Below are 12,159 nucleotides of genomic sequence, written 5' to 3' on the forward strand. Positions count from 1 at the left end.
CGAGTATGGCAGCAGATTTTTGGCGGCGAGTCCGTGTGACTATGAGACTATGAGCGCCAGGGAGAACTCATCGCCATGTTTCGTAGGAAAACGAAATAAGCATTTGAAAAAATACATTTCTTTTTTTCTTCACATACCTGCTGTGCCGTTGTTCTGTGGACTGGGTGGGCCCGGGGTGGGCGAAGACCGGCTCTCCTCCTGTTCCGGAGAACGATGCTCCTTGCCTGCTGGTGCTGCAACAAATAAATATATTTACTAGTAAGTAAGTTACCTACATCTTGCACCAATCAAATATTTATTTCAAATAGAAGAAAAACTATGAGTAGCATTGTATAGTCAAGTCTCCTCCAATTGAGAGGGGATTTAAATTTTCTCGAGGCAGAGGTGTAGGCTTGGAGCCGGTGTAGCTTTATTTGACGTTCATAAGCGCATTGTAATATGCCTACTTGAATAAACTGTCTTTTCTCAAACATGCAATGAAATGTCGTCGCTATTTATTTATTTATTAGTTTATTTATTATTTATCCATGTAAACATGTCAAGACCTTAATAAATACAGGCTTTATTATAGTTCGTTTTTTTAGCATTAGAAAGAAGGTAAGCGATCTTGACATGTCTTTTAATTCAAAAACGCTGTTTAAAAATCAGTAACTATTACTTATGAAAGCAGAAGAATATAAATGACCGTAGTAGATACATAATTGTTAGGTACATATTTGCCGTGACTTATTTTTAAAACGTGTTTTTCTATTAAAAGACACATCAAGATTGTTTACCTTATTTCTAATGCTAAAAAAAACGAACTATAGATTTATTTCCTCTACAGCAGCCTTATACCATACTATATTATGTGTATTGTATAGCGATATACGTAGTGGTTGGTTTGTGTGTGTGTGTGACACCTCTGCCATTAGGCTGCGTCTGACTGGCCGTGTTTTTGTCGGCTGTCCGCGGCACGGCGCGCTAGGGAGGGGACACTAGTGGCAAACATCGACAACAATCTACCGAACAGCGTTGGGCCATCCAGGCTAACACCATGCTGAGTCGGGGCCATTTCGTGGCTAATGTATGTATTATGTTGTGTATGTATGTATATATGTATGTATGTACCTAAACACTTTATTCTACATAAGACAGGTTAAGATACAATTAAAAGAAAGTAATACAATAGTAAGTCTAAGTAGTGTTATGTAATGTTATGTTATGTAAGTTTTTTTTATTTCTCTATTTTATTTGTATTTGTTTTCTTTGCCACGAATAAACAATTTATATTTATATGTCAAGCAACTTGATTCCTAAACCATTGAAACCTTTTCATATTTATTATGTCCCCTAAAATTATTATGACACTTACTGTCAAAACGTTAGTAGGTCACAAGTCAGTATATCCGATTAAGTAGGTAAAGTAAAAAGTAAAGGCAAGTGAAATTTTATAAGTAGATTAGATTACTTGGTGCTTTTTATAGATTAGATTGTACAAGTTGCGAAAAGTTTCCTAAGCAATATTAAAGTTCTAAAGGAATTAAAGAGACCTTCATTTGCAGAAATGAGGGCTTGATCCCTTTTTAGGCATGCAGTTATGATTTCTTTTTTAGTTTAACTTTAACCGGCTCTTATAACATAACCTATATTATTGTCAACTTTCAGTCACAGTTTTTTAGATGATATTTTTTATCGATAACTGCATTCGTGTCCCATCCCTACACAGCACCGCGACTGCCCGTGACGTTTCATTCCCTACAGTAAACTTCAAAAGCAATAATATTTTCAAAAGCGTAACCTACCTATAATATTTTTATCGATAACTGCCTTCGTGTCCCATCCCTACAGCACTTACCGCGACTGCCCGTGACGTTTCATTCCCGCGGTACAGTCAGTTTCAAAAGAACCGATCGGGCGCCGGCGTAAAGGAAAATAATACCGCTGTTGGGTAAAACATCCAATAAAGGTGCTGGCGAAAGGAGGGTCAGGGTTTAAGTCGGTTAAGTCGATACTACTACGTAGTATAAAACAAAGTCGCTTCCCTGTCTGTCTGTCTGTATGTATGCTTAGATCTTTAAAACTACGCAACGGATTTTGATGCGGTTTCTTTAATAGATAGAGTGGTTCAAGAAGAAGGTTTATGTATAATTTGTTGACCCGTGCGAAGCCGGGGCGGGTCGCTAGTAAAAATATAAACAAGGCATTTTATAATTACAATTTAATATGTAGGTAAGCATTTCTCAAAAACTTTGTACATTTCGATCACATCTTAGATTTCTATAAAAATTGGTATGCTGGTAAAGTACATGAAGCTGAACAATTTCCACCATATTTCCCAAAATTTCCAAGAAAGTTTGTATGAAACATCCTTTTTTGTTACCTTACCAGATTTCCTTACACATTTGGTAATAAAAAAAGGAATGTTAGAAGTTAGAAATCTAAGATGTGATCGAAATATACAAATTATTTGAGAAATGCTCAGGTAATATTTTTTCTTTCAATTAATTGACAAGTGTGTTAATTATCATTAAGTGTGTCATTTCTCAGTAGTTGGAATTATAATTTTATTTTTAATTTGTCAAATTTCTAATTTTATTAACATAATCGTAATCGACCACGAGCCGGTAACCTGCCACTTGAAGGGTTAGGTGTGTGTGTGTGTGTGTGTGTGTGTGTGTGTGTGTGTGTGTGTGTGTGTGTGTGTGTTTTGTATGTTTGTGACATGTATACGTTTACACCGTATCCTTGGTTATTGGCGATGGCGCACATCATAGTCATAAACTTTTTAAAGATTTTTTTACGTTTTTGCGAATCAACAAAGGAAGCTTATTAATTAATGTCATATTTATCTTCTAATTTTATTACCTATAGCTTTATTATTACTTAATTTTACAGCGCATTGGCGTTAGCTGTAATGCTGTAAAATTGAATTTCAATACATATCAATATCACATACGAGTATCAATGTCATATCAAAATAAAATCAAAACCGTAACGATTTGTTAAATCGGAATCGTCTCCAGTAAGATATATGTGTGTTCGGCTGCTGATAGGTACTCCACTCCAGTGTCCTCTCAAGGGTGACACGAGGCTCTCTAGAGCTGTATTATTGCTTTATAATAGCTGCATAACCGCTTTATAACTACTTTTTCATAAGATTAATAAGAGAAATTAAAGCCAAACTCAGCGTCGCGCTACATTGTATTTATATCGGAGCATCGTTAAATGGCGTAACCGCCATCGACAATAAGGTCCCTTTTCATAGATAACGTCACATTTGTCATTGTAGTTCAGTCAATGTCTTTAATTTTTGCACCGAGACTGACTGAAATAGCAAGACACGTTCGTAAGTTTACGTGAAAATACGATGGAAACTAACTATGCACTACATCGCACCATAGAGAAAAAAATACATAGAGTGCTCACTCCATACATCAGTTTTAGTACCAAAAAGACTATTAGCATCTAGCATCGAGTAGCGGAACTATCAGTACTGCTACTTGACAATAGATGTAGCACCGACCGGAAAGTCTTATGCTGTTGAGATAAGACTTTCCGGTCGGTGCTACATCTATTGTCAAGTAGCAGTACTGATAGTTCCGCTACTCGATGCTAGATGTAGACACTGAAATTAATAGTCTGAACTGATGTATACTGAGCACTCTATGTATTTTTTTCTCTATGATCGCACTATACGTCTCGTATAACGGACTACGGGGTGACATGCACCGAACCGTTGTCCAGTAAGATATATGTGACGTTATCTATGAAAAGGGACCTTATTGTCGATGGCGCTTACGCCATTATTAACGATGCTCCGATATAAATACGAGGCTGCACTCGAGGGCTGTCCTCTCACGCTACGTGAGGGGAGTTATAGCTTTATAATAGCTGCATAATTATTGTAGAACAGCTTTATAAGTAATCGTAGCTTTCACTTTATTTTGGCATATCTCCCCGTAAAGATTAGCAATTTTAATAACAAAACTTCCGTGAGACACAGACATAATATTAATAGAGTGGAACCTGCGCCGGTCCGTCACCGTCAACGCAAGCTCCTGATGAAACTACTCGGTACAAAGTGAAACATGTCGAGCGTTTTACGACTTAGAATATGGGAGTGACCCGTTCTTAATATATTTAATCGTAGCTTGCTTATTGTGTCAAAAATAAGTTAGAAATTGGCCACTAAATACTACATAATACTTAATTGGCCTTTCCTAACAAATCAGAAAGATCAAGCTACAGACAAGACATCCTCTAGACTGAGCATAGTAACGCTACCCCCTCTGCCACTCATACGGTAATTTTACTCCATCTTCGAGTCAATCCCGTGCCGTGATTGGTCCGTGCCTTTGAACGGACCAATCACGGCACGGGATTCGCTCATCTCGTTCCCCCGCACCCCCGTATTTTTGGCAGCATCGGTTTCATGAAATAATTGCTCTAAACTCAGTCTAGAGGATTCCTAGTCTATGGATCAAGCCAATTGAAACCAATAACTATAGCAATCACTACTTTCTTTTAATTGTATCTTAAACTGTCTTATGTACAATAAAGTGTTTACATACATATACATACAACATACAATCACCCTATCATGGTTATGGTGGCCAGAAGACTGGTAGCGTTACCTACTGTAATAGGGTATTTCCCTGTAAGTATTTAAAATAAATTATTTCACACCATGCATGAGATAAAGCATCAGATAATTATTAGAAAAACATCCATACATAGCAGTTATTTGTAAGCACAAGTCTTATTTAATAAATCGGATAGAAATATAAAAACCGGACAAGTGCGAGTCGGACTCGCGCACGGAGGGTTCCGCACCATCAACAAAAAATAGAGCAAAACAAGCAAAAAAACGGTCACCCATCCAAGTACTAACCCCGCCCGACGTTGCTTAACTTCGGTCAAAAATAACGTTTGTTGTATGGGAGCCCCACTTAAATCTTTATTTTATTCTGTTTTTAGTATTTGTTGTTATAGCGGCAACAGAAATACATCATCTGTGAAAATTTCAACTGTCTAGCTATCACGGTTCGTGAGATACAGCCTGGTGACAGACGGACGGACGGACGGACAGCGGAATCTTAGTAATAGGGTCCCGTTTTTACCCTTTGGGTACGGAACCCTAAAAAGTAGATGAGTTGACCGTGACGTCGCGTTTCATATAAATTCCATATTACTAAAATCGTTTTGACAGTTCTAAAAAAGAAACTGATTTGACTAGTAGGAAAATACCCTATTAACACAGAATAAATAATAGTACTAGGTACAGAAGACTCACTCTCTAACAAAACGCGTCTGTTACGATCAGCACAGATATGGCCGCTAGGTGGCGACAGCGCCACGCGCGGCCGCGGCTTATGGCTAGCCACCAAAATTGGTGTGGGACGGATGTACTTTTAGCTACCTGTAGCAAAGCGACGAAATCGCGGAGTAATCCACGCCTGCTATTAACCGAAGAAACTTAATGTTCAGAAATGCGATTGTAAGTCGCCGTTTCTGTGGCCCGCCGCTATCGTACCGGCCAGGCGTACCGCGTGTGCTCTGACACTGCCCTGATACTTTGATACGCCATACGTCCCCCATCATTTTAACCAAATACCTATTGACAACTAGGGAACAAATCAAATTATTACATTAAATATTAATTTTTGCTTTGTGTTTTAAAGTTTAGTCACACTAGTGTACCTATATAAATTACTCGACCCCACGGGGTACACAAAACTTTAACAAATTATATACCTATACGGCTACCATCAGTTTGGCACTGACTTAAACGCCGTCGAGAACGTAATTTACTTTCTATACATCTCGCTCGTACTCGCATATTAGTGCAAACGAGATGTATAGAAAGTAAATTACGTTCTCGAGAGCGTAAATGTCAGTTTTGACACTGTCAGTGACTCATGGTACGGGCTCTAAACCGTCCTCAAGAATCACTCTATTGATAGGTGAAAAATCATCGACAAATCAGCGATTGCTTTTAGTTTCAGCAAACAAAAGCGAATGGGTTTTTTTCCTACGACTGAAAATCAAAGAAATATACTCTCGTGGACGGAATAACCCCTGACGGAATTAGCGACATTGTTATATATTACTAGCGACCCGACCCGGCTTCGCACGGGTTAACAAATTATTTACTATCTATATAATAAATTTATATATTTACTTCCTCTTGAATCCGAAAATAAACCGCAATTAAATCCGTTGCTTAGATTTAAAGATCTAAGCATAAGTACATAGACAGACAGCGGGAAGCGACTTTGTTTTATACTATGTACAATACAATACAAATCCTCTTTATTGCACAACCTCAGAATAAATGTACATGGAAACACAAATAACACATGAAGACAGATTAGTAGTGATGTAGTGTGGGTTATGTAGTGATTTAGTTAGTTCCTAAACTATCTGACCTCGATTTTGTGCCGGTATTCTATCTTACATTTAAAGCATATAACTACGCAGATATTTTTTGCTCAACTAGAGAGCTGAATCTGCGAGCGACAGAATAAATAAAAGTTCCCAAAGCTAGTGAGAGGCGTGCGAACGACACGCGCCCTCCAACTAGTGATGCCACAGAAAGCTATCGATAAAAGAATTAATTTTTGACTAAACTTGAGATAAGTTGTGTGTTGTTATAAAAGTTCCCAAAGCTAGTGAGAGGCGTGTGAATGACACGCGCCCTCCAACTAGGGATGCGACAGAAAGTTATCGATAAGTAAAAGAATTAATTTTTGACTAAACTTGAGATAAGTTGTGTGTTGTTATAAAAGTTCCCAAGGCTGTGAGAGGCGTGTGAACGACACGCGTCCTCCAACTAGTGATGTGACAGAAAGTTATCGATAGAATAATTAATTTTGACTTAACTTGAGATAAGTTGTGAGTGTTGTTATAAAAGTTCCCAAAGCTGTGAGAGGCGTGTGAACGACACGCGCCTTCCAACTAGTGACGCGACAGAAAGTTATCGAAAAAATTATAATTTTTATTCACTTTGGATCGGAGTTCTGCGGATGATAGAATAAATAAAGTTCCGAAAGTTAGTGTGAACGACACGCGCCTTCCAACTAGTGATACGACAAAAAGTTATCGATAAAAAATCCTTGGTAAACTTTGAAGCGGATTTCGCTAAAAGTTCCGAAAGCTAATGCGAGAGACGTGCGAACGACACGCGCCCTCCAACACTAGTTGGAGGACCAAAATTATTGATAAAATAATTAAGCTAACTTGAGTCTAGAGACGAGTTCCCCATATGACAGAAACGTGTAAATGACTGTGTTGACAAAATATAATAGTCACTGTTTCCTTATTTATCGATATAATACGGTACATCCATCGTAGTGGCGCCGCGGGCCTGCCCTCGCAATTACGTGAAATATTGTGCAACAGCACTGACCCGCTGCAAACACATCCTTCTGTACTTTGACGATTGTCACTGTTTCAACATCACTACATAGTATAAAACAAAGTCGCTTCCCGCTGTCTGTCTGTCCCTATGTATGCTTAGATCTTTAAAACTACGCAGCGGATATTGATGCGGTTTTTTAAATAGATAGAGTGATTCAAGAGGAAGGTTTATGTATAATTTGTGAACCCGTGCGAAGCCGGGGCGGGTCCCTAGTTTATCGATATAATAACGGTACATCCCTCGTTGTGGCGCCGCGGGCCTGCCCTCGCAATTACGTGAAATATTGTGCCAACGGCACTGACCCGCTGCAAACACATCTTCCTTTTGTACTTGTACTTACTGCGTTTGACTAATTACGGGCCATTTCGTTCTTAGTGCAATGTTATTTAGTTAAATTCGATGGTATCTATAATATATATTTATCTAATACCTTTACACAAGCAATTCCTGAATATTTATTTATAAATATACCTATTTATGTATATATACATATATATATATTTATTTTTATATGTATATATTTCGGGGATCTCGGAAACGGTGCTAACGATTTTGATGAAATTGGCTATATGGGGGATTTTCGGGGGCGAAAAATCGATTTAGCTAGGTCTTATCTCTGGGAAAACGAGCATTTTTGAGATTTTATATGTTTTCCAACGTGTTTGTCTCCCAGATATTGATATCTATTTCAGAACCCCTAGTGTAAATTTGATCCGATGGCGTGATGAGGGGGTAAAGATGATACAGCGATACGATACTAATCAGTTGGTGTCAAATGTGTCATTTTTTTAACCAAAAACGACACAAACTCTGCTCTATAACTTATTTTACAGTACCGTAAAATGGGGTGAGTAGGGTTCGCGGGGAGAGTTGGGTTATGAATGGGGAGAGAAGGGATGAAAGGGGGGATGGGATGGGATTTTAAAGCTACTGCTACAAAAATAATGTATTCCAATTTAAAATGGAGCTATAGTAATACTCATAATAAAAAAAAACGATCCAACAATCTTCCAAAATCACCTTTGTATGAAATCCCATCTCACCCCAATTACGAGGGACTACGGGGTGAGGTGGGATTTCCTGTATATCGTCAAAGTTATAAAATGGAACTACCCAAAATAAAATTAAAACTAAAATACAAACGCCCGGAACACTTATTATATACACCATTCAGTTTGCATATGTAACAATAAAATGTTATCGAGGTTTGAATGTCAGTTTTGCCCCTACTAACCCCATTTTACGGTACATATGGCGCTAATTTACCACCCTAGTGCGGTAACTAGCACTAAGTATACGTGCGTATGTCGAAAATTTAAAGGGCCATATGTACCAACCTACCGTAAGTACACGTGCGAAAAGGTAATTCGTTCTTCTTTTCATCCCTCCCTTCGGTCGTGTTTCAATTTATCGCCACTCGTTGTGAATTTCCTACTTTTCGCACTTGTATCGTAATGAACTATTACGACTGTCATTCAAAACGGTTCTAAAACGCTCCGCCCATGGCCCCGCACGAACAATAGCCCATAGAGCCTGTGCAAACTGTGTGATGAGTTACGTGCTAATGCATAGACAAGCGCTTATTTTACGATATTGGTAAAAGTTGCCAGTGTTTGGCACTTTGCATTAGGTACCGTAAATGTGCCTACTTTGCTCTAAAATTCGAAATTAATGTTAATATTAATGTATAGTTAGTCAAACCAAATTTGTCAGTAAATAAGAACAAAAAAAACTATACTCATCCATTTGTTTTGGGTGCTAGTATAGTATGATTCTCTCTGTCTATGTTTGAAATTTGACAAACTATAATAGTTTTATTATAATAAATAAATAAATAAAATAAATATTGGGGGACATCTTACACAGATCAACCTAGCCCCAAACTAAGCAAAGCTTGTACTATGGGTACTAGGCGACGATATACATACTTATATAGATAAATACATACTTATATATATAGAAAACATCCATGACTCCGGAACAAATATTAGTGTTCATCACACAAATAAATGCCCTTACCGGGATTCGAACCCAGGACCATCGGCTTAGCAGGCAGGGTCACTACCCACTAGGCCAGACCGGTCGTCAAATAATAAAACTACAATACAATACAATACAATATATTGTATGTTGATATATTTAACTTATCTTTCTCCATCTGCACCAATTGTATGTATCTCTGTTTGGCCCTATATGGTTGACTGGTAGAAAATGCCATTTGGCATTAAGTCCATCTGTACCTTGTTGTGTACCTATAGGTACCTATTTTATTTTGTGCAATAAAGTTTAAACACCTAAATAAATATTTATGGCGATTTGAAGAAGACCATTATTTTTGTAATAAGTCTAAATGTCTATCTATGCGAGGTATTGTATTTTGCAAATCTGGATATGCCAGGGGTATTTGCCATTGTTGTCACAGTAGGCGGCCTAATTCGTGCGTGCCGACGCATACGTACATAGATTGGGGGCTTACTAAACTCACAACTAAACTTTCTGTTTATACGTAGGTATATTTGATTTATAAATGGAATAAGTGTTCAGTAGGCGTTATCTTTACAATACTTATCATAGTTTTAAAAAATCAGGATATTTATCAGTCCGGGGCATTTACCTCATAATTTACTAGATATTTTTGGAGTCCGGGGTAATACCTAGTCGGGAGAATTGAACAGTCTATCAAAATTTAAATGAAATACTTAGGTAACTGTTAATGCAACGACGGTAAAAGGACAGTCATATAGTCTGTGTTTTGACGACCTTTGTATCAAGAGAATATTTAAAATAATCTTGACTTTTATTAAGTAAACAAACAAAAAACCGCCCCTGACTACTACCCGGCGGCCTAGCCAAGGTGACGATCGCTTGCGCTTCAGCATCCAATCGCTTTACCTATGTCTCTCTATCACTCTTCCATAGTGACAGTTGCGTTTCGATCGCTACGGAGCGTAAGCGATTGGCACGTTGGCTACACGGCCGTCACCTCGGTCATAAACAAAATGTTCAAGAACACACATAATAGTAGTTTATGCAACAGTGATATAATAAGGGTTCTTAAAATTCAAGGGTCGAAGTTACAAAACGAGACGTAGTCGAGTTTTGTAAAAAAAGACCCGAGAATTTTAAGAACCAATTATGAGCTGTTGCATACATTACTTTTTCTATGACAGCTGCAGCAAAAAAAAAAAAAAAAGTCGAGTTTTGTAAAAAAAGACCCGAGAATTTTAAGAACCAATTATGAGCTGTTGCATACATTACTTTTTCTATGACAGCTGCAGCAAAAAAAAAAAAAAAAAAGAGTTATTATTAAAAAAAAAGAGTTATTATTAAAAAAAAAGAGTTATTATTTAAAAAAAATTGAGTTATTATTTCAAAAAAAAAAAGAGTTATTATTGTAAATGAAAACATACCTCTTTCAATCAAGATGATCGGAACTTGTATCTTTAAAAAAAATAAAGCAGTTGTATTATACTCATAAGATGACTGCTAGCAGTCATCTTATGAGCCTATAGACAAAGCATTCAAATGACATTGCTTTAGATATCACTGTCAGTCATTTAATTGACACATTTAAGTGCTGGAGTAGAAAAACGATTAAAAAGAATCTACATGACATGTAAAATGGTACCATCTTATAGTTGGGGAGCCGACGATGCTAAATGTGTAGGTACTTACTCGAGCGTCGTACAGACCTAATATTGGAATCGAAATATTAGATGATAAGTAGAAAAAAAAGTTATATAAAGTTTTTTTTTCCAGCGAGCCGAAAAGCGTCTACAATTTTTTTTAAATTTCGAGAGGTTGGTGGAGGGTTAAAAAATCGTTAAGCAGTTTATGGGTTTGGTCGTTTTTGTTCACGTTAATGCTATATTTTTTCTATCACTTAATATAACGCTTATTTGTAGGCATTTTCTTAATCTGACGAACACAAGTTTGACGCCTAATTTTTACATTGTAACCGTCAGATTAAGGAAATGCGTGCAAATAATTATCAGATTTAGTAATATCACTATTATAGCGTTAATTTGGACTAATATGACCAAATCCACCATCTGCTTAACAATTTGTTGAACCCCCACCAACCAAGGGCTCAACATAGATGGCTAAAAGGGGTAAAGCTAGACTACACGGGGTAGCAAGATATCACTCATATCTTAATCTGACGCGCTCGAGTAAACACAAAAATCCCCTCTTGGGCTCCCCTACTATTATGTAAACATACAACTTATGGCAAATAAAAGAATAAATAATAAATCTTTAAGATATATTAATGCAGGTAGGACTAGAACCTGACCGAATTTAAAGTGACCTCATAGTGTTATGAGGGTGTTAAAGGGTGTCCTTTACGTAACCAAACCGCCCGCGGACGCCGATGGGCGTCAATCGAAGGCGACAATAATACGACGCGGCGCGCTCTGAATAATGTAGTGATTTACAGAGAACTAGCGCAAATAGAAGTGCTAGGTTTACACAACGAGGAAGCAGGAGGAAGAAGGTTTACACTCAGATTTTTCATTTCTCATGCTCAGAAAGTGTCTCACTGTTTCTATGAAACGGGCTGAAAATGATACGCTATTGCCCTAGGCCTAGAGTGTTTTCCTTTCCAAGCACTTTTTTTTTCTTTTTTTACAATATGTGCAATTAAAACTCATTTCTAAATAGATGTGTTGTATAATTTCCATTTTGATATTTAACTTTTGATTCTATAAATACCGATCCTTTATAGTTAAAATGTTAATTGAAAGTATATCCTCAAA

At 37.3% G+C, this 12,159-nt stretch overlaps 2 protein-coding genes across 2 annotated transcripts in view; one reads left to right on the forward strand and one right to left on the reverse strand.

Annotated features, from left to right (window-relative positions):
- The window catches only part of LOC134657945 (uncharacterized), a 138,644-nt gene that overhangs the window by 53,702 nt on the left and 72,783 nt on the right, over window positions 1-12,159 (forward strand). The window lies entirely within an intron of this gene.
- The window catches only part of LOC134657970 (protein CBFA2T3), a 35,810-nt gene that overhangs the window by 17,845 nt on the left and 5,806 nt on the right, over window positions 1-12,159 (reverse strand). The window contains exon 2 of the mRNA XM_063513576.1: window positions 138-233. Within this exon, the coding sequence (XP_063369646.1) occupies window positions 138-233 (96 nt within the window). The remainder of the gene's footprint in view (window positions 1-137; window positions 234-12,159) is intronic.

The sequence above is a fragment of the Cydia amplana genome, chromosome 21, assembly GCF_948474715.1.
Source record: "Cydia amplana chromosome 21, ilCydAmpl1.1, whole genome shotgun sequence".
Lineage (NCBI taxonomy): Eukaryota > Metazoa > Arthropoda > Insecta > Lepidoptera > Tortricidae > Cydia > Cydia amplana.